Source organism: Cebus imitator, unplaced genomic scaffold, assembly GCF_001604975.1.
Source record: "Cebus imitator isolate Cc_AM_T3 unplaced genomic scaffold, Cebus_imitator-1.0 Scaffold522, whole genome shotgun sequence".
NCBI classification, from domain to species: Eukaryota; Metazoa; Chordata; class Mammalia; order Primates; family Cebidae; genus Cebus; species Cebus imitator.
Window position 1 is genome coordinate 863,508 of NW_016107837.1, and position 23,904 is coordinate 887,411.

The 23,904-nt window shown below is 42.3% G+C and overlaps 1 protein-coding gene and 1 long non-coding RNA gene across 24 annotated transcripts in view; one reads left to right on the top strand and one right to left on the bottom strand.

The window, feature by feature from the left end:
- The window catches only part of ADD1 (adducin 1), a 95,359-nt gene that overhangs the window by 47,884 nt on the left and 23,571 nt on the right, over positions 1 to 23,904 (bottom strand). For 11 of the 23 annotated variants that reach the window (XM_037733400.1, XM_037733399.1, XM_037733394.1 and 8 more), the window contains exons 1-2: positions 8,399 to 8,652; positions 7,762 to 7,799 (exon numbers count right to left, since the gene is read on the bottom strand). The exons of 8 other annotated variants lie outside the window; for them this stretch is intronic. In XM_037733400.1, coding sequence (XP_037589328.1) covers positions 7,762 to 7,771 — 10 coding nt within the window. In that variant the 5' untranslated portion in view covers positions 7,772 to 7,799; positions 8,399 to 8,652. Of the gene's footprint in view, positions 1 to 7,761; positions 7,800 to 8,398; positions 8,709 to 23,904 lie in introns of those variants that run through there. 4 more of the 23 variants (XM_037733396.1, XM_037733398.1, XM_017514305.2 and 1 more) reach the window with 3 other exon arrangements.
- Positions 6,954 to 9,076, top strand: LOC108293087. Its single transcript, XR_001820554.2, has 3 exons — positions 6,954 to 7,479; positions 7,909 to 8,303; positions 8,624 to 9,076. It is a non-coding gene; the product is annotated as an uncharacterized LOC108293087 (long non-coding RNA).

The window sequence follows — 23,904 nt, forward strand, 5'->3', positions numbered from 1 at the left end:
CTTTAGTAGATCTCCTTTCTGGTTAATAAAACAACGGCAGGTACTTGCAATGTCAAGATACTCAGTTTGTTAATAACCTAACATGCAAAGATGGCTCAAATTTTAAATTCTGTGAATATGGCTACTGACATTACATTGTTTTCTTGAGGGGAGGAGAACAGGATCTCGCTCTGCCACCGAGGCTGGAGGGCAGTGGTGCAATCACAGCTCACTGCAACCTCAACCTCCCAGGCTCAAGTGATCTTCCCGCCTCAGCCTCCCAAGCAGCTGAGACTACCAGTGTGCACCGCCCTGCATGGCTAATTTTTAAAACATATTTTTTGTAGACATGGGGATAATTCCCGAGTTGCACAGGCTGATTTCAAACTCTTGGCCTAAAGCAGTCCTCTCACCTTGGCCTTCCAAAGTGCTGGGATCATAGACGTAAACCACTATGCCCTGTTGGCTTTCAAATGTGCATAGGAACCACCTGGGAATTAAATTAATACATAAATTAAGATTCATTAGGTCTGGAGTGGGGCCTAAAATTCTGCACATCTCATAAATTCCCAAATGATACCAATGCTAGTGAACTTGAACCACACTTTGGATAGCAAGCCTATAAAGTAGAGTTCATTACGCGAGAGAGATGTTTTTATTATGAAACCAACAGCCAAAGAATCAGTTGAAGAAACGAGGTTTTTTATAAGAAAATGATAATTTGAGATTTCTGTTCCAAATGTAAAGATACAATAGAAATAGCATGCTTAAAGTGGCACTGTTTTTTTTTTTTTTTGAGACAGTCTTACTCTGTCACCCAGGCTGGAGTACAGGGGTGTGATCTCAGCTCACTGCAACCTCTGCCTCCCAGATTCAAGTGATTCTCCTGCCTCAGCCTCCTGGGTAGCTGGGATTACAGGCCATTCCACCATGCCCAGCTAGTTTTTATATTTTTAGTCGAGACAGGGGTTTCACCATGTTGGCCATGCTGGTCTCGAACTCCTGACCTCAGGTGATCCACCCACCAAGGCCTTCCAAAGTACTGGGATTACAGGTGTGAGCCACTCTGCCCAACCACTATTTCAGAAACTTAAAGGCAAAACATGAAAACACTTGGGGACTAAATATTAATGTAGAATAAACAAACTAATTACTTAAGTGGAATATTTTTTCTTTTTTTTGGAGACAGAGCTTCATTCTGCTACCCGGGCTTGAATGCAGTGCTGCAATCATAACTCACTATTGCCTGGTTCTGGCTCAAGTGATACTACTGCCTCAGCCACCAGAATAGCTGAGACTACAGGCCCACGTCACCATACCCAGCTATTTTTTTTTTAGTTCTTTGGTAGAGATGAGGTCTCAAAACATTACCCAGGCTGGTCTCAAACTCCTGATCTTCCTGCCTCAGACTTCCACAGTGCTGGGATTACAGGCATGAGCCCAGTCTAAGTAGAATCTTTGAAACTGACTCTTCTCTATTTATATCCTTTATATAAATTGTTTAATTTAATCTGGTTACTCAACTTATTTATTGTAAACCTGGTTTGTTCCAACAGAATGACCAAAGAACAAAATAATAATAGTTATCTGACAATATTTCCTCATTAGATGCAACTGAAGCTGAACATTCCGAGCCAATAATAAAAATGTTCTCCTTCAGTGTTTCAAAAAAAAAATAAAAGACAAAAGAAAATCGTTATGAGTCCCAATTATAAGCCATTTTCATCAGTAAATAAGGATATGAGGGTATATTTTAGAGGTAACAATAGCTATTTTCTGGTTCCCAGAAGATACTGAAAGAAAGGAATCTTTGTAAAAACCAACATATTTAAGGTAAGGCAGGTATTGCTTTCCTCTAGTTACACATTGCTATGTGAGTGGGATAAGATAAAGACTGCAGGCCAGTAAGTATATGCTCTGTTCCTTCAATAAGGAAGTCTATAAACTTCAATCAAAATGAAAGTATACACATTCTGAGCCCAATAATCAAGATTAAGCAAAATTCTACATTTAAGTACAAACCTGTACTTCCTTTTTGTCAATTAAGAAGTTATTATTTGCTGGATATGGTGGCGCATGTCTGTAATCCTAGCACTTTGGCAGCCCAAGGCAAGTGGATGCCTGAGCTCAGGAGTTTGAGACCAGGCTGGGCAACATGGTGAAACCCTGTCTGCACTAAAAATACCAAAATCAGCTGGGTGTAGGGGTGCATGCCTGTACTCCCAGCTAATCGGGAGGCTGACGCACAAGAATCACTTGAACCAGAGAGGCAAAGGTTGCAATGAGCTAAATCGTTCCACTGCATTCCAGCCTGGGCAACAGAGCGAGACTCCGTCTCAAAACAAACAAAAAACATTATTATTTAATCAAAAATTATTATTATTGAATCAAAAAGTTTAAAAAAAAAGAGAGAGAAACATGCAAAATAACTTCTGGAACATTTTTTAAGAGTATCTTAAAATAAATTTAAACCAATTTAAAATAAAATAACTTTAAAAGTAGGAACAGGCCAGGTGTGGTGGCGCATGCATGTATTTAATACCAGCACTTTGAAAGGCCGAGGCAGGAGGATCACTTGAGCCCAGGAGTTCTAAGCTGTCTAGCTTACATAGTAAAGATTGCATCTCAACAAAAAAGTCAAAAGAGCCAGGAAAGATGGCGTGCACCTGTAGTCCCAGCTACTCAGGAGGCTGAGATGTGAGGATCACTTGAGCTGAGAGGTCAAAGATGCAGAGAGACATGATGGCACCACTACACTCCAGCCTGGGGGACAGAGCAAGACCCTGTCTCAAATAAATAAATGTGACATAAACATTAAAATCTGCTCAATACAGTATCATGTAACTATGGAGACTCTTTAGCATAATATAGATAAAGATTATAAAACATATTAAGTAGAAGGCCGGGCGCGGTGGCTCAAGCCTGTAATCCCAGCACTTTGGGAGGCCGAGGCGGGTGGATCACGAGGTCAAGAGATCGAGACCATCCTGGTCAACATGGTGAAACACCGTCTCTACTAAAAATACAAAAAATTAGCTGGGCATGGTGGTGCGTGCCTGTAATCCCAGCTACTCAGGAGGCTGAGGCAGGAGAATTGCCTGAACCCAGGAGGCGGAGGTTGCGGTGAGCCGAGATCGCGCCATTGCACTCCAGCCTGGGTAACAAGAGCGAAACTCCGTCTCAAAAAAAAAAAAAAAAAACATATTAAGTAGAAAACTATGTATCTTATTCTATTATGTAATGCTACATTATAATTATACACTGGCAAGATGATATAATGGCAAATAAGCTGGAATAAATTTGAGTAAGTTGATTAAAGTATGGATGAACATTTATCTCAATATTCTGTAATATTGCTATAATTATACTTATGCAATAAATTTTAAGATTTCACCATCAACAATATGTTGATAGCTAAATTAATGAAATCTTTGGGAATAATATTTTCAAATAAACACACACAACAGAAAAAAACAGTCTAGATGAACTTCGACAAACAAGCATGGCCTGCCCGTGTGATATCTACTTCCTCCACATCTCCCATTCCCTACCTGTCACTCAAATCCAGGTTATCATCACTCACCTCCCGGACACTCAACAGCCTCCTAATTCGTTTCTCTACTTCCAGCTTCTTAACAATTCCCACAGCAATCCATTCCCTAAAATTCAGCCATAGAGAGTTTTAAAATGTAAGTCAGGGCCAGGCACAATGGCTCACGCCAGTAATCCCAGCACTTTGAGAGGCTGAGGCAGGTGGATCACGAGGTCAGGAATTCTAGACCAGTTTGGCCAACATGGTGAAACCCCGTCTTTACTAACACTACAAAAAATCAGCCAGGTGTGGTGGTGTGCACCTGTAATCCCAGCTACTCCAGAGGCTGAGGCAGGAGAATCGTGTGAACCCAGGAGGCAGAGGTTGCAGTGAGCAGACATTGCACTCCAGCCTTGGTGACAAAATAGTGACATCTCAAAATAAATAAATAAATAAATGTAAGTCAGATCATGTCATGCACTCAGCTTAAAATCTGAGAACTAATATGTGGACCTTCACATGATCCTGACTAAAACAAACTATAAAATAAAAATCTAAAAGTGACATTTGAGACAACAAAATATTTGAACACTAGCTGGATTTTGATGGTATTAAGAAATTAGTTTTACATTTTAGGTGTAGCATTATAATGATTACATTAGATACAAAAATGTTTCTGGATAAAATGACATCTGAAATGTACCTAAAACTTGTATGTGCCCAAAACATTGGCGGAGCTCCCTCGTCCTGTGGTGGGGCCCCTCGTCCTGTGGTAGGGCCTGGGCTGAACACTGGGCTTGGGGGTGGAGATGACAAGGTCCCTCTCTAGCTGCTGGTATCCAATGGGCAAGTGACTGTCACTGTGAGGGGACGGTCTGCCTCTGTGGGGGTCTCTCCCTAGGCTGTGAATTCCTAGGGGCCAGGAGAGGCCCCGGGCCACTGGGTCTGTTGGATGGGGGGAAGGGGAAGGGGAAATGAGGTTATGCAAGTCTAGCCATGAACTGACCACTGACGCTGGATGAAGGTTAGAGCAGGAGGTTAGGTCATTGCACCGCACTATTTTGTGTGTTTGAAACGCTTCATGATCCTTCTTATTCTCAGAAGAAAGTACCTCCAGACTTTACATAAGCTGGTCTCTGCCTGCCTTCAGATAAAGATATTTCAGCATGCTTTTTCAGGCTGATACTACTGAGATCAGGGTGAACAGCTATCTTAACATTAACATCCCTTTTTAAAAAAATTATTTCCATTTTTATTTAATGTTTCCAAATATAAAAAGTCAAGATGCTAGGCCAGGTGCAGTGGCTCATGCCTATAATCCCAACACTTTGGGAGGCTGAGGCGAGCAGATCACCTGAAGTCAAGAGTTCGAGACCAGCCTGACCAACATAGAGAAACCCCGTCTCTACTAATAATGCAAAAATTAGCCAGACGTGGTGACACATGCCTGAAATCCCAGCTATTCGGGAGTCTGAGGCACCATAATTGCTTGAACCGAGGAGGCGGAAATTGCGGTGAGCCGAGATCATGCCATTGTACTCCAGCCTGGGCAACAAGTGCAAAACTCCACCTTAAAAAAAAAAAAGTCAAGACACTTAAACCAATTATCTCAAATGAGATAAAAGTAGTTCAGTGTTTTTAACCATCATCTTCCCCCTTCAGTTTTGTTACCTTATACAATGGTATAAGGAACAAGAAAATGGTATAAGGACAGGAAAATTGGATGGCATGTGCATGGTTAGAAAATGTCATCTGGGCCAGGCACGGCAGGCGCGATGGTTCACACCTGTAATCCCAGCACTTTGGGAGGCCGAGGCGGGAGGATCACAAGGTCAGGAGATCAAGACTATCCTGGCTAACACAGTGAAACCCTATCTCTACTAAAAATACAAAAAATTAGCTGGGTGTAGTGGCATGCTCCTGTAGTCCCAGCTACTCGGGAGGCTGAGGCAGGAGAATCACTTGAACCTGGGTGGCAGAGGTTGCAGTGAGCTGAGACTGCACCACTGCACTCCAGCCTGGGCAACAGACGAGACTCCATCTCAAAAAAGAAAAAAGAAAAAAGAAAAGAAAATGTCATTTGCTTACAAAAAAACAGCATGCAGCAGTTTCTATTTTGTCTGCAGTCAATTCACAAACTACTTATTTAGGTTTTTGTTTAGGAGGCACACAGAACTGAAAATTTTAGCTGCCCAGTTTTTATTCAACTACCCTACAAAAACCACAAATGACAATCCTAACACTTTTCAATCTTTGGAGGGTTGAGATAGTAGACATTATTTGTTATCTTTAGTAGATTCAACTATTTAGCCGGAAAATGTTAATTTTTTCTCTTAACAGAGACAAATCTCCTTAGAGCCTTTCCTCTAATTTTGCTAGACCGGGTTCCAGGAGACCAGTGAAGAACCCCTCATGTGACATCTAAAGTGTGAAAACTGTAAAAAAGTACCCCGTTGCATTATACAAATTTTGGCTAGCTGTACAAAGGACAGCTGGTGTGCTAAATGGCATTGAAGAAAATCCTGACCGGATAGCACTATTTAGTCCAATTAACATCCCTTTTCTAATGTCCCAGAAGACATCAATCTGCCTAGCACATTACTTACTGACCCGGAAATAACAAAGAGTATGCTGGAATATTCTTTCTTAGCAGAAGTACTGCAGCCCCAGGATGATCCATCCTTATTAATGTGTAACTAAACCTCAGGTCAGAAACCAGACAAATTTTTGCTTCTCTAAAATATATAATGAGGTCATTCTGAAACTTTTGGACAGATTCAATTATTTCTTAGCATCTCCCTTCTGGCACAGACATCTTTGCTAATGGGTAACTACTCCTAGCATTCACATGATTTACTTTTGAAACCCTAAAGCTGGAACACGAAAACCTAAGGCTGAAACAAGGAAGAAGGGACCCATTAAAGAAAGCCTCTGTACAAATGCTTGCTAGACGACCCAAAGGATCTTGTCAGATTTCTAACACTCTTAAAACATTCCTCAGAAAGCACAATGATTGTCAGCTAATAATGAATTACTGCTCCATAGAAAAAAAGTCAGGAGATAATGAAAGTGGTATCCCCTGGTAGTGTCCATGGCCACCTGGCACCCAACTCCAGAGAGCTTTTGGAATTGTCAATAGGAAACCAAAAAGAGAAGTGACCCCTGCAATATCTTCCCTTATTTCTACTAACTCCTGATGCATAATAAATTTGCACTGGAGACACTTTCCACATTACACACAAGGCACCAGAGATTAAAAAATACAAAGAGTAGGAGTTGACAGACAAAATGCTCTTAGTGCATGACAGAACTCTACTTACAGTGTATCAGCAGGCAGAAAGTGTCCATGCATGGGAGGTAGAAAGAACAGACGGAGGATGTTATGACTTGAATTGTGTCCACTCCCCAAAATTCACATGTTGAAGCCCTAACCCCCAGTTCCTCAGAATATGACCTTATTTGGAAATACAGTCGCTATAGATGTAATTAATTAAGATGGGGTCCACAAGGTGGACTAAACCAAAATGACTAATGTCCTTATAAAATGGAAAATGTGGACAAAGAGACACACACAGGGATAACTAAGTATAGATGAAAACAGAGGTTGAGGCTGTGCTTCCTCAAGCCAAGGAACGCCAAGGACTGCTGAATACCACAAGGAGCAGCTAGAGGATGGGGCCCATTCTCCCTCATGGCCTCAGGAAGAACCAGCCCTGCCCACACCATGAACTTAGACTTCTGGCCTCCAGAGCTGTGAGATGACACATTTCTGTTGTTTAAGCCCCTGGTTTGGTCTGTGGCACTTTGTTACAGCGGCCCTGGGAAACTCACACAGAGGGGCTGTCAGGAAGCTTCACAGAGATGATTTCAGAGGCAAAACGTGTCTGCCAGGTGGCTTGGGGAACGCAGCAGTCACCTGGTGAAAACATCTACTGAGCATTAAGGAATAGCACAGAAGAGACAGCAAAGTGAGTGCAGTCAAACTTCCTCTGATTTTACACCCAGTTTCTGGCACCCAGCAGGTGTTCCACAAATCTTTAATGACCTAATTTAACTATTCTCTCTATTCTAAACCTTTCAGGCCCCACTCACTCTCAATATCCAACTCAAATGCTTCCTGCTCTGTGAAGGTTCCCCACACCCCAAGCCTAGCAACTGGCCTCCTGTGTGTCAAGAGACACCGTTCCTGCCTCTCCCATGGCCACTTTCAAACTAAATTGAAAGGACCAAATTATAGGCGTCTAAATTATCTGGATCCATGCTTGCTCCCTCACTGGTCTGTGGGCCTCTGAAATACAGGGGCAATACATTTCTAGCTCATTTTTGTACAAGTGCCCTGGGAGAGTGTTTCAGACATAGCAGGAGCTCAGCTGAGACTCGTCTGTTCTTGAAGTAAGGTATCTACTACAAGGGACATCTCACTTCCCTGGGACAAAGGGCTCCAAGAGGTCTGCAACCAAAATAAAACTGTGTCAAGAAATACGCAGTGAAACAGAAGGTGGAGACTTCGCTGGGAAGAGTAACAAGATTGTAAACAGACTTGGGGGCTCCAACACTGATGACTAAATCCAGGTAATGGCCTGGGAGCAGCGCAGCAGTCAGCACACACCCTGGCCAGCACCTTCAGCAGAAGAGACATGGATGCCCTGGCCAGAAATTCACTACAAACACTTGGAAACCTGCAATACTGGAAGGCTGCAGCACAAGCCAATGAAAAGGAAACCCTGTTATCTACTGGCAGAAGGGAGCCCAACATCTTGCGCTATCTCCCAAATAAAACAGCACGACCACAGTAAGTTAAACCATAACATAATACATAAGTAACTCATTGCTTACATTACTAGCCTAATGATGTAGTTCTCCACTACCCTAAGAGAGGACACCCACCTTATGTTGAAGGTTCTTCTTCACAGCTTCAGGCTGACTGAAAGTGCCCTGACCTCAGAGCTCAGAGCAATCAAAAAGCCTTTAATTACTTTGATCGGATCATTTCTATTCCTGTGTCTCCGGATGTTCTCTTGAAGAAGCAGCTGCTCAAAAGACCCCTTTGAAATAATCACAGCTAAAGTTATCACTGCTTACTATGTGTGTACTAACTCATTTTTTCTGCAGGTAAGACACAACACAGTTAAGCAGCCAGAAATGGGGTTGCTGGAATCTGAACTCAGGCTGCCTGGCTCCAGAGCGCCTCCTCTTCCCTCCACTCCACATTCCCTCTGACAATCAGGATGTCTCAGATTAGACGTCTCCAATTAGAAGCAAAAGCAAAAAGCAGAAGTGAACCACAGCAATGTGTCCCAGCCTACCCAAGTGGGTCCTCTTGCTTCCTCCCTCTTTAATGACGAATGGTTAGTTAACGGCTTCCCAGCCTAAATCTACATTTTATTAAGTCTTTTATACGATCATATAGCTGATGTTGTTTTTCTTTTAACTACAGCATTAATTAATCCTAGGGCACATTATGAGAGATATTCCAATTACTTGCTTAAGTTTGAGTAGGCAGCAAGTGGAGAAGCAAGAAATTGAAATTTGAAATTAAAACTATGGTTTGGAGACTGTACTCTTAATTGCTTCTCATTAAACTGTGTTCTTGCTGACGACTGGACTCTCCAGTCCAAGGGTCAGCACTGAGCCAAGAATCAGAGGCTGGTTCCGCTCACACTCTCGTAATGCTTCAACACGCATGGAGCTAACTCCCCTGTAAAGTAGCAACAGCTCCCCATCCCAAATTCCAAACCTAGTATTTCCCAAGCCCAGTTGAGGAAAATGCAGCTAGAAAATGCAAGGGATCCAGAAAAGTGATCATGAATTTTGTAAGACACTATAAAGACCACTGCAGAGAACAATGTACTCACATATACTAGCTAATTCCAACCACCCTGCAAGATTCCTCCATATGCAGATGAAAGACGGACTCCGGATTTTTGTGCTTTTTAAAAATTTCTTTCTTTTTCAGACAGGGTCTTGCTCTGTCATCCAGGCTGGAGTGCAGGGGCATGATCTTGGCTCACTGCAACCTCCACCTCCTGAGCTCAAGTGATCCTCCCATCTCAGCCTCCCAAGTAGCTGGGACTACAGGGGCATGCCACCATGCACAGATAATTATTGTATTTTTTGTAGAGATGGGGTTTTGCCAATTTGCCCGGGCTGGTCTTGAACTCCTGGGCTCAAGCAATCAACCCACCTCAGCTTCCCAAAGTATTGGGATTACAGGTGTGCTGGCTCAGAGTTTTAAGTACCAGAGGTCTCACAATAAATAAATGGCCGTCTCAGAACCTAAATCCAAGACTACTCACTCTCAATGCCAGGCTCATCTACTGTATTATATCACGAGAAATCAAAATCTAAACATGGAAAGAGCTAGCAGGCATACTGGGGCTCTTCTGTCTAATTCAGTACCATCTCCCCCCTATTTAGCACAGAACAGGCCTCAATAAGTATTTGGTAAACGAATAAATGATAAAGGAACACAAAATCATTCAGCATTACTAACTCTTAACAAAATTTGCTTTCATCCCCCACCCCCCAAGAAAAAAACTATTTAAAATAACTTCCAAGCTGGACACAGAGGCTCTCACGCCTGTAACCCCAGCACTCTGGGAGGCTGAGGCGGGCAGATCACCTGAGGTCAAGAGTTTGAGACCAGACTGCCCAACTTGGTGAAATCCCTTCTCTACTAAAAACACAAAAACAATTAGCTGGGTGTAGTGGCGGGTGCCTGTAGTCCCAGCTATTTGGGAGGCTAAGACAGGAGAATCACTTGAACCTGGAAGGTGGAGGTTGCAGTGAGCCAAGATTGTGCTATGGCACTCCAGCCTGGGGGTCAGAGGAAGACTCTGTCTCAAAAAATAAAATAACATCCAGAATCTTCAGATGGCCCATGAACAAGTAACAATTGGTATACAAGGTCTCTTAAGAAGAAATTCCACAAAGCAGACTGCAGTTAAGATTTCAGGAGAGAAGTCTGGGAGGAATAAGTTTATACATATGCTATCTCACAATTGAGCAAATAACTAACACAACCCAAGAGACTGCTGTAGTTACTACACTAATTCGCATATTCTGAGTCACATGTCCTAAACAACTATATGTGGGAAAAAGCAGAACTCTACTTCTCTTCTGGCAATGTCAGCTGCTTTCTCTATTTCTGCTCCCTCATTATACTATTTCTACCCTTCAATTACTACTAGAGTATTTTTATTTTTTAACTACAGTTTTGTTGAAGTCAAGAGATCTTTTGAAATCTTTTTACTGAAACAAAAATTTTTTTTTTAACTTCACTCTGTAAGGGTGGTTTGCTAAGTAATTGTTTGAGTTGGATTTTATTTTTCTGGAGAGCAGGGGAAGGTGGGGAAGTCTGGCAGGATTGTAAATAAGGGAGATTAAAATACTGACCACAAAAAACAAACAGGCAGTTTTGACAGAATTTAATGATCAACAACTAAAAGTTCCTAGTAGTTGGTTTATCTGGAAGAAGGAAGACAAATGATAAAAGGAAGCTTTGAAAATTATAGCAAGGGCTCATAAACTGAGAACACCACAATGGGTAAGTGTACTGAGAAAAACATTTATTCTGTACACACAAAGGCCGAAACATGAGATACTTCATTAGCTCTGAAACTTCTGAAGATGGTGCCAGGTTTTCCTTTATAGAGCTAGGCAGGAAGCATTTAAAATCACACAAATAAGCCTAAGAAGACTTGCCAAAGGTATACTCATTGAAAATTAATTATGTCAGCTGATGGAGATTTGAAAGTCTTTATGCTATCAAGTCATTATGAGTACACAAAATTTTAGATGGTCTAGTCCGCACAAAAGCAAGGCTATACTGTCAAGCAAAAAAAAAAAAAAGACAGAAAGAACAGTGTATGTATGGTATCCTTTTTTGGGGGGGAGGAGGAGAATAAGAAGAATACTCATATTTATTTGTATTTGCATAAAGAAATGCAGGAATAATATACAAGAAATTTACAACAGTGATTTACTTGTAAGGAGGAAGAGGGAGCTGGGTGGATGGGGACAGAGATGACCAGCAGATTCTTCATTGTTCATAGATACACACACACACATATTTTTTAAAGATTAATTTCTAAAAGGTACATTTACAAAATAAAAAATTTGAAAAATAAAACAAGTAAGGCACAATGGGGCCCAGGAGTTCAAGTCCAGCCAGGCAACAAAGCAAGACCCCATCTCTTAAAAAAACAAAAACTCAAACCATTAAGAATGTAAATAAAATAATAAGCATCACTGAGAGCAATAAGCCCCCCTTCCCTGCTGACATCAGCTCCACTCCCACCTCTTAGAGAGGAGGCTCCAGAGGCAGGCAGGGACCCTAACCAGAAAGGGGAAGGAAGTGTAGACAAGCACCTAAGAATGCTTCTGAGTATAGGGCCACCTAGCAGAAGGGCACACAGAGCAGGACTCCAAGAATCTCCTGAGCTTGGCATCTCAGATGCATTCTAGTAAATAGATAAGTATCATTGGGGGTATAAAATGGACAGAGGACACCACTGGAACATTGTATTTTCAGCAGCATAATGATACCAAACATTTGTTTAAAGCTTTATATTTTACAATATAAATTCTGTTACTTAAGTGTTTTAGTAGGATAGTATCCTTATCTCACAGGTGATAACATGTAGGTCCTTGGAGACTTGTGTCTTACTCTAAGGTAGAGATAGAAAGTGAACCAAACTCTCTAGGTGATAATGTATAGGGGTTACATGTGCCCCACATAGCCTCCACTCCAAAATGATTCTGTTCATATCAGAATCATTTGTGACTATTTATTTAAATCAGTATTAGCTGATAAAACTGATTATTTCTTTTTCTGCAATTACAGAGGCAGTAGGGAAAAAAATAAAACTGAATATTTATTTCAATCCATATTGGCTCTACTTCACAGGCACTACTTCCATCTTGATGAAAGCACTGGAATTCCTGCTCCCTAAGCACAAATGTATGGTTCCATTTACAATGAATCAAACACATATGATTTCCTTTGGTGTTGTGGAACGAGAGGAAAGGTTTACAGCTAAAGACTGGGTACTTATCACAAGTGGCCTTGAAGTATGGAGCTATCAGGTGAACACAGACCATCCTCCAGACCAGGTCCACATGTCTGAAGTCTAATAGCATCTCACTGTGACAGTGGCTGGTAAAAATCTATGGAATGAAGACTAAACTGAAGAGTTAGTAGACAATGAACCAGGCATCAGGACTTTATATAGCTTTTTTTTTTTTTTTTTTTTTTTTTTGAGAAGGAGTCTCATTCTGTCATACAGGCTGGAGTGCAGTGGGCATGATCTCAGCTCACTGCCAATCTCCACCTCCTGGGTTCAAGCAATTCTCTTCCCTCAGTTTCCTGAGTAGCTGGGATTACAGGTACCTGCCACCACGCCCAACTAATTTTTGCATTTTTAGTACAGACAGGGTTTCACCACATTGGCCGGGCTGTTCTCAAATTCCTGACCTTGGGTGATCCCCCCGCCTCGGCTTCCCAAAGTGTTTGGGATTACAAGCGTGAGCCACTGTGCCTGGCCAGGACCTTATATAGTTTTATGTCTCGATGTTGCAAAGATCTCAGGAATAGGCTGGACATGGTGGCTCATGCCTATAATCCCAGCACTTTGGGAGGCCATGGCAGGCAGATAACCTGAGGTCCGGAGTTTGAGACCAACCTGGCCAACATGGTGAAACCCCATCTCTACTAAAAATACAAAAATTAGCCAGGCATGGTGACGTGCGCCTGTAATCCCAGCTATTTGGAAGGCTGAGGCAGGGGAACTGCTTGAACCCGGGAGACAGAGGTTGCAATGAGCCCAGATCGCACCACTGCACTCCAGCCTGGGCGACTGAGGGAGACTCTGTCTCAAAAAAACAAAACAAATCTCAGTAATAGACTGCTATGGTTTAAATGTGTCCTTCAAAAAGCAAGCATTGGAAACTTCACCCCAATGCAACAGTGATGAGAGGTGGGGCCTAATGAGAGGCAATTAGGCCATGAGGCTGCCCTCAAGAATGGATTAATGCCACTATGGAGGAGTGTGCTTATTATAAAAGGGTAAGTTCGGTGTCCTGCCCCTCCCGTCTGTCTCTCTCTGCCCTTCTCACCTTCCACCATGGAAAGATGCAGCAAGAAGGCCATCAGGAGATGCCAAGGCCTTGCTCTTGAACTTCCTAGCCTCCAGAACCATGAGCCAATAAATTTCTGTTCATTATAAATTATGCAGTCTCAGGTATTCTGTTAGAGCAGCACAAAATAGGCTAACATACAGATTGACACTTTCATTTTAAAAGTGTGAAAACTGAGGCTCAGAGATGGGAAAACTGCCATCAACACAGGGAGATAGCAGCAGCACAGTGTGTGGTTGTAGGCTCAAAGTGTGTGCTTATAGTCAGACCAACGCCAAGTCTGAAGTCCATTGCACTACTTGGGAGTTGTGTGATCCTGGACAAGCTGCTTATCTTTTCTCTGGTACTCAGTTTCTCCATCTATACAACAGGGTATAGTAGCCAGGCAAGTAGCTCAAGCCTGTACTCCCAGCTATTTGGGAGGCTGAGGCAGGAGGATCACTTCAGCTCAGGAGTTTGAGATCAGCCTGGGCAACACAGTGAGACTCTATCTCTTAGAAAAAAAAAAAAAAAAAACAAAGTGTAGTAATGACAACCATGAGTGATATTGTAAAATCAAAAATGCTGTCTGGAGAGCATTTACAGTGTTTGGCAGACAGCAGACAATCACTGTAGGGTGGCTAACATTAATGGACAAACCTAAGAACCTGGTATCCTGGCTTCCAAGCCTATGAACTTTCCACAGCACCAAACTGCTTCTTGCAATGATGCTTACTGTCAGTGACAACTGAAAATTTCTGATCCCTGTCATAACAACACCTCGTTTCCAAAATATATTAAATACTGTTTCTCATATAAATAATTTGCTTCTACTTATTACTAACACTTTCTTATATATATATATATATATATATATATATTTTTTTTTTTTTTTTGAGACGGAGTTTCGCTCTTGTTACCCAGGCTGGAGTGCAATGGCGCAATCTCGGCTCACCGCAACCTCCACCTCCTGGGTTCAGGCAATTCTCCTGCCCCAGCCTCCTGAGTCGCTGGGATTACAGGCACACGCCACCATGCCCAGCTAATTTTTTTGTATTTTAAGTAGAGACGGGGTTTCACCATGTTGACCAGGATGGTCTCGATCTCTTGACCTCGTGATCCACCCGCCTCGGCCTCCCAAAGTGCTGGGATTACAGGCTTGAGCCACCGCGCCCGGTCTACACTTTCTTATATTAACATTCAAATAATTTCTTAAGTCTTTAATAAAATTTCCAAGTAAAACTTGGTACAGTGGCTCACAACTGTAATCCCAGCACTTTGGAAGGCAGAGGTGGGCAGATCACTTCAGCCCAGGGTTTGAGACTAGCATGGGCAATATGGCAGAACCCTATCTCTACACAAAAAATTAGCTCTGCATGGTGGCATGGGCCTGTAGTCCCAGATACTCAGGAGTCTGAGGTGAGAGGATCACTTGAGCCTAGCAGAGGCTTTAGTGAACCGTGATCATACCACTGCACTCTAGCCTGGGTGACAGAGTGAGACTCTGTCTCAAAAAAAATTAATAACATGAAAATTCCAAGTAATATTTGAAAGGGAAAATCATGAAAGTCTTAATAGCCACAAATGGGAAAAAATGGCCAAACACAAATTTAGAGAGGAAAATTATGATCCAAATTGCATGCATGCTTATTAGTTCTTATTTATATGACACCAAAATGGAGCCATTTCAATAGGCATGACAGCACTGAGATAGAGGGGGAAAAGCCACACTCCAGAAGTCTCTATAGTTGGGTCATGGAGAGAAGTGACAGATCCCATGCAACTTTTCAAATGCAACTGGAGCAGAGTCAAAGGATAACGGTCATTTTCATGTAGTCAGCACTCAGTCACCAAGTATCTATCAAGCAGCAACCGTGAGGCTGCTATAGACCAGCCATTGCTCAGCAATCCAGATTCTTGGGGGACATCGATGAACAAAACAAAGATTTCTTACATTCCTGCAGAGAAGCCAGGCAGTAAACATGATAAATAAGTAAATCACACAGTCTATTAGAAGGCGACAGGTGCTATGGGTAGGGAACTTCGAGTCCAGGGAGGTGGAAAGGTGAGTCACATCATTAAGAAGGAACAGCAGAGGAAGGTTCCCAGAGAAAATGACAGCTGAGGAAGGACTCACGGACACACAGATGGTGAGAGCACTGGGCCAGGTGGCCATATATCCAGAAAGGCATTCCAGGGAGAGAGAAAGCTAGAGCCAAAGCCCCAGGTAAGCACTGGCTTTTGTTTGGGAATGGGAGAGGGGAATAAAGCTGTCTATCATCTCCTTTCTTTAAGCATTGACATAGTTCATTCACATTTTGGTAAATAAGCAAAGATAAAATGTGGCTAAGAAAAGATTTGAGCATCCTGTTTAATTTCATATAGAAAACGAATGTCAGGAGTAGGATTCAAATCCACAGCTCCTAAAACCCTGGTCTGAACCTCTGGGACCCACTCCTCAGTGAAGCTGGTTTCACTGTGGTCCTTCTGACCACAATCACTTTACCAGCTCTCAGCAACATGTGGCACAGTTGCTCCCACCTTCAGGAATCACTGTCCTCTTCCGGTTTTCAGACATCAATTTCTGGTTTTCCTTCTACCTCTCTAGCTACTGCTGTGAGTCTCCCTTGCTGTTCTACCTCTTCTATCCAACTTCCACCTGCTGGGGTGCCTAGTACTCTGAGCTGCTTCTCTTCCCTAGCTATACCATTGCCTTAAGCCAGGGGTGTCCAATCTTTTGGCTTCCCTGGGCCCCACTGGAAGAAGAACTGTCTTGGGCCATACATAAAATACACTAACAATAGCTGATGAACTTAAATCTTATAATGTTTTAAGAAAGTTTATGAATTTGTGTTAGGCCGCATCCAAAGCTGTCCTGGGCCACAGGTTGAACAAGCTTGCCTTAAAGGATCACACTGATCCAGGAAAATCCTTGGCTATAAAGACCACCTCCACCATTGGTTCTCAGCCCTCATCATACATTAGTCACCTAGATAGCTTTAAAACAAACCATGGCAGCCAGGCGCAGTGGCTCATGCCTGTAATCCCAGCACTTTGGGAGGCTGAAGTGGGTGGATCACCTGAGGTCAGAAGTTCAAGACCAGCCTGGCCAACATGGTAAAACCCCGCCTGTAATAAAAGTAAAAAATTAGCCGGGTGTGGTGGCACATGCCTGTAATCCCAGCTACTTGGGAGGCTGAGGCAGGAGAATCACTTGAACCCGGAAGACGGAGGTTGCAGTGAGCCGAGATCACACCACTGCATTCCAACCTGGGCGACAGAGTGAGACTCCGTCTCACAAACAAAACAAAACAAAACAAAACAAAACACCATGGCTAGACCCAAACCCAGACCCACAGAATCTGAATCTCTAGGAATGGAGTCTTGGCATCAGCATTTTTTTTTTTTTGAGGTGGAGTCTCACTCTGTCGCCCAGGCTGGAGTACAGTGGCACAATCTCGGCTCACTGCAACCTCTACCTCCCGGGTTCAAGAGATTCTCCTGCCTCAGCCTCCCCAGTGGCTGGAACTAAAGGCACACACCACCACACCCAGTTAATTTTTGTATTTTTAGTAGAGACGGGGTTTCACCATGTTGGCCAGGATGGTCTCAATCTCTTTACCTCATGATCCACCCGCCTCAGCCTCCCAAAGTGCTGGGACTACAGGTGTGAGCCACCACGCCTGGTTGGCATCAGCATTTCTTTTTGAGATGAAGTCTCGTTCTGTTGCCCAGGCTGGAGTGCAATGGTGCGATCTTGGCTCGCTGCAACCTCCGCTTCCCAGGTTCAAGTCATTCTCCTGCCTCAGCCTCCAGAGTAGCTGGGATTACATGCACCACCACGCCAGGCTAATTTTTTATATTTTTAGTAGAGACGGGGTTTCACCATGTTGGTCAGGCTGGTCTTGAACTCCTGACCTCGTGATCTGCCCACCTCGGCCTCCCAAAGTGCTGGACAGGCCTGAGCCACCATGCCAGGTCGGCATCAGCATTTTTAAAAGTGATTCACCGGGCGCGGTGGCTCACGCCTGTAATCCCAGCACTTTGGGAGGCCGAGGCGGGTGGATCACGACGTCAAGAGATTGAGACCATCCTGGTCAACATGGTGAAACCCCGTCTCTACTAAAAATACAAAAATTAGCTGGGCATGGTGGCGCGTGCCTGCAGTCCCAGCTACTCGGAAGGCTGAGGCAGGAGAGTTGCCTGAACCCAGGAGGCAGAGGTTGCGGTGAGCCGAGATCGCACCGTTGCACTCCAGCCTGGGTAACCATAGCAAAACTCCGTCTCAAAAATAAATAAATAAATAAATAAATAAAAATAAAAAAATAAAAGTGATTCAAATATGCATTCAGAGTTGAGAACCACTGATTTATATATACTAATGGACCCCAAATTTTTATCTCTAGCCCTAAACTCTTCCCTGAGTCCAAATTTGCATGTCCAAATGCCAACAAAACATCTGTTTGAATATTTAAAGTCCACTCAAACCTAACTTATTCAAAAAAAGACTTGTCTCTCCTGCTTCTAAACTCATAATAATTCATTCTCCATAAAGGTATTAATATATTCAAATGTCACACCCTGCTTAATTTGGGAGTGGCAGCTCATGCCTGTAATCCCAGCATTTTGGGAAGCCAAGGACCACTTGGGGCCAAGAGTTCAATGGCTTCCCATAGTCCTTAGAATAAAATCTGTACTCTTGACCCCAACACGCAGAGACCTTCCCAGCTTGGCCCCCAGCCCCCACGCCCCGTTGCTCACCGTGTCCCAGACACACTAGCCTCCCTTCTGTCCTCAAACGGCCCAGCCCCTTCCTGCCTTAGAGTCTTTGTGCTTACTGTCTTCTCTCCCTAGAACAAAGAATTTATTCCAGCTACTTTGAATGCTTCAGTCCTTATCAGTTAGGTTGCAGGTCAAATTTCACCTCTAAATTTTGAAGTTTGCTTCCCTGCCCACCCTATTTAGAATAGTCCTCACTGCCAGTGCTCTCAAATCACCCTGGACTTCTTGTGTTTTCTTTCCCTTCAAAGCACTTATCATCACTATCAGGGCACAGACTCTGGAACTAGACTGTGTTCAAACTCCAGCTCAGACACTTACTGACTCTGGAACCTTGGCAAGATTTCTTAACTTCTCTGGTGGAAGTTTCCACATTTGAAATATGAAGTTTAACAACAGGTTAATGCATGTAAAATGCTTACAATAAGTGCCTGACACACAGGAAGTACTTAAGTGTTAACTATTAGTATTACTGTCAGAAATAAACTATCTCCCCTAGTATAATAAAACTCCCAAGAGGACAAGAAACNATATTCACAGAGATGTCACATAATCGTCTCTCAATTAATACATATTAAAGAACAAATACACTTCCAGATCTAACATTTTGGACTAACAATGCTAATCTAGGTTTGCTTTTCAGAGGCATATGACTAAGAAAAACCTTCGCTTTGCTTCATTCGATCACAACTGACGTCCCACTGAAGAGACCCTGGGGATACAGATGCAAACTAAAATACTCCAAACTTCACTCACAAGTTCACCACTCACAAGGAAATTCCAGACTGCAAATAAACAATCTGCATTTCAAATTGGGTTTCATGTCTCTCAATTAAGAAGGTCTTATGTTTCCAAGAAGTACGTCAATTCCCAAAGTTGGTAAAGCAAACGTAGCTACTCTGCCTCTAGATGGCTAGATCTGGAGACTAAAGCTCATGTAACTCCCAGAGGTAGGATAGTAAGAAAAGAAAGAAAAGACTTCTAGACCTCAGGGAAGTTATAACAAAGTGAGCATGGTACTACAATGAAACCCATAAAGACTGCAGGAAGACCCAGCTAAGTCAGGAAGCACAGACTGACCAGACACATCAATATAGAAAACTCTACATAAGATTTTATAAGTAAGGAAAAAAGCAACACTCTATAATTGAATTAAACACGTAGGGAGGGATTAACAGTACTAACCTGAGAATGTTTCTTCCGAAAAAAATATGAAGCAATATCAAGGGAATCATTTAATAATAAAACAGTAAGATGGAAAAGTATGTCATCATAAAATGATCTTGTAAATAAAACAGCTGCTGAATGAAATGGCAGCAAACAATGTGTCTAAAATGGTAACTGCTTGAAGGGTAAGCCTGACACTGGAAAGGAAAACTTACAATAAGAAAAACCTCCAAAATGGGTGAGGATTAAATTGAGTTTCACTTCCTTTTTGGTTTACATACTCTGAAAAGGAAGCAGAGGCTATCACTAAAATTTCTGTTTTGGTAGATGGGAAATATCTGCTTTGTTTCTTGAGAGAAAGCCTCACTGCTGCCGAGGCTGGAGTGTAAAAATGTCTACTTTATTTGGCATTTCTCTCAGCAAGTGAGCATGAATTTTTATATGCTCATTTACATTGAAAATTTCCCATAAGGTCTATTATTTCCTTTGTTCATATATATGTTGAGATCTTGATGTATTTATTTCTACACATCTGAAAACAGATGGTACAGATATTGACCCTTTTATCATATTTGACATTCTCAGACTATTACCTTCTTTAACTTTATTTTTCAATGAGAAAATATTTTAACATTTTGCATATTTAGGTCAACAAACCCTTTCCTTTGTGATTTCCTCCGGCTTTAGAGAGAAGGTTATCGTTCCTTCCCAGGAACACATTTAATAAAACATTCCAGGAAAGTGTTAAGGCATTATTTTGCTTTTGCTCCACAGTGCCTCTATAATTTTAAACATTTCTAATTCCTCTGGGATTTATTTTGATGAGTATGTTTTCCAGTTATCACATCATCAACAATCCCTTCTCCCCACAGACAAAGGCACATTTCTTTACTCTCCACCAGGGCCCAATGACGCATGTTTCGACTTTGTACCAGCAATGCCCTACTATCATTTCATAGGCTTATTGTCTTTGGCACCTCAGTTACCATATCTGTAATAAAACACACTCAGTCATAGGTTCCCAGGTTGTTGGGACAATTAGAAATAATAAATGTAAGATGTCTAGCACAACGTCTGACACGTAGATATCCCATAATAGTGAAGAGGTTTATTGTTCATTGTTTGTTGAGACATGGCCTCACTATACGGCCAAGGCTGGTCTCAAACTCCTAGCTTCAAGTGATCCTCTGGCCTCAGCTTTCCAAACTGCTAGGAATGCAGGCGTGAGCCACTGCCTGGCCTTGGGTGTGGTTTTGAAAATGACTCTGGGTGAGGCAACTAAAGATAAGCCAACCATCTGTTTAACTGAACAAATGTGAGTGAACTTTAATGCACCCTATCTTGTCTATATTTCCAAAATCTGTCTGGTATCATTGATGCAGAAAAGAATTTGGTTTGGGTCTTTATCAAAATTCCATTAGCCTCGCAATGCTGATTAATGAATGTGCTCAATTCATATCTATGGCTTAGACTCTAAGGCCAGACAACCTGGGTTCTGATTGCAGTCACTACTTACTAACTACATAACCTTAGGCACACTTCTTCATCTCTCTCTATTTCAGTTTCTTTATCTGTAAAATCAGAATGTTATCATCATCTACTTCCTTGGTTTAAGGTTAAATGAGTTAATTTATGTCAAGTGTTTAGTACAATGCACATAGTAAACCTTCAGTAAGTGGTAGCTATCACTATTATTATAGCAGTAGCAGCAATGGCATCATCTTTAAAGGCTGACTGAATCTCTTTAAAAAGGACACCAGGGCAGGGCATGGTGGCTCACGTCTATAATCCCAGCACTTTGAGAGACCTAGACGGGCAGATCACCTGAAGTTGGGAGTTCGAGACCAGCCTAATCAACATGGAAAAACCCTGTCTCTATTAAAAATACAAAATTAGCAGGGAACAGTGGCACATGCCTGTAATCCCAGCTACTTGGGAGGCTGAGGCAGGAGAATCACTTGAACCCAGGAGGCAGAGGTTGTGGCGAGCCGAGATCGAGCCATTGTACTCCAGTCTGGGCAACAAGAGCAAAACTACATCTCAAAAAAAAAAAGACATCAGAAGAACATTCTTAATGGACACTAATTAACTGTCTCCTTGGTATTTGCACAGGGACACATGTCTCCACCACATAATAAGAGTTCCCTCTTAGAGGCTATATCACTGCTTGGTATGGTCATTTTTTAATCCAACTGCCAGACTGCAAGCTTATTGAAGGCAAGAGCTATTACAATGCTTTACTTCCAATATTCCTAACACAATCCTCCGAACATAGGTCTAAAATAAAATAAATTACTATTAAAAAAAAAAAAAAAAAAAAAAAAAAANAAAAAAAAAAAAAAAAAAAAAAGGAATGAGACAGACCCTTAGAAGCATGTACTTTTTGCCCCAGAAGGAACTTTAAAAGTCATCCAGTCATTTTACAGATGCTAAAATCGAGTTCCAGAACAAAGTAATGATTTTACCAAAGTCTTGTATGCTGGCCACACTGGAGTCAGTTCCCCTGTATCATGGAAAAAACCGACAACACCTCACTTGCTCCCTGGGCTGTCAAACCATGTACTTTGGAAGCGACCTCACACTGAATACACCTTTTGTACATTTTAAACTGGTACTCAATCACTGTTTCCATTTGGAGATCTCAACTAAGGCAAATACTTGAAAGTCCCTACCACTCAGATTTTCTTTTTGAGACAGGGTCTCACTCTGTTGCCCAGGCTGGAGTACAGTGGCACAATCTCAGCTCACTGCAACCTCTGTCTCCTGGGCTCAAGTAATCCTCCCACCTCAGCTTCCTGAGTAGCTGGAACCACAAGTGCATGCCACCATGCCCAGCTAATTTTTGTGTTTTATGTATAGATGGAGTTTCAATGTTGCTCAGACTGGTTTCAAACTCCTGGGCTCAAGCAATTCTCTAGCCTCAGTCTCTTTAGTAGCTGGGATTCTGAGACTACAGGAGCACCACCACGCCCGCTAATTTTTAGAATAAAAAAAAACTTTTAAGGCTGGGTGTGGTGGATCATGCCTGTAATCCCAGCACTTTGGGAGGCCGAGGCAGGCGAATCACGAGGTCAAGAGATTGAGACCATCCTGGCCAACATTGTGAAACCCCGTCTCTACTAAAAATACAAAAAAATTAGCTGGGCGTGGTGGCGCACACCTGTAGTCCCAGCTACTCGGGAGGCTGAGGCAGGAGAATTGCTTGAACCCGGGAGGCGGAGGTTGCAGTGAGTCAAGGTCGTGCCACTGCACTACAGCCTGGCGCCTGGTGGAGTGGGATACTGTCTCAAAAAAAAAAAAAAAAAAAAAAGCCTTTTAATTTTTAAATCAACAAATGCCTAACAGCTTAGATACAAGGAAGAATTTGTGAGTTAAAATATAGCTTTGAAAAAATTACCCAGAAACTAGTACGAGGAAACAAAGAGATGGAAAATATAAAAGAAGAGATATAAAGAACAGAGTAAGAAAGTTGGCTGGGTGTGGTGGTTCACACCTGTAATTGCAGCACTTCGGAAGGCTGAGGTGGGCAGATTATCTGAGGTCAGAAGTTTGAGATCAGCCAGGCTGACATGGTGAAACTCCATCTCTACAATAAATACAAAACTTAGCCAGGTGGTGGTGCATGCCTGTAGTACCAGCTACTTGGAAGGCTGAGACAGGAGAATCACTTGAACCCAGGAAGCAGAGGCTGCAGTGAGCCAAGATCACACCACTATACTCCAGCCTGGGCAACAGAGCAAGACTCCACTTAAAAAAAAAAAAAAAAGGTCAACTAATCATTTACTTGGAGTTACAAGCAGAAATAACAAATAATGAAGAGTAAATATTCCAAGAGAAAATGGCTGACAACTTCCCAGAGCTGAAAAACATGAATCTACAAAAGCCAACCAAAAATAAATAAAGATAAATCCATACCTTACAAACATTGTAATCAATATGCAGAATAGCCATGGTCAAAATGAAGAAAAGAAAATTCTAAAAGAAGCCAGAAGAAAAAATACAGATTACCTTCAAGGGAATAACAAATTGACTACTGCCAAACTTGACAACAGAAACAGCAAAAGTAGGGAGCAGTAGGATAACTCCAAAACGCTGAAAAGTACTAACTGTCACAAAAATAAAGAAAAAAAAAGAAAAAAGAAACAACTGTCAATCTGATTTCTACATCAAGCAAAATTATCTTTCAAGAACTTGGGTGAAGGTTGGGAGTGCAGGCTCATACCTGTAATCCCAGCACTTTGGAAGCCTGACGTGGTAGGAGGATACTTTGAGCCCAGGAATTCAAGGCCAGCCTGGGCAACATAATAGTGAGACCCAGCTCTATTAAAAAA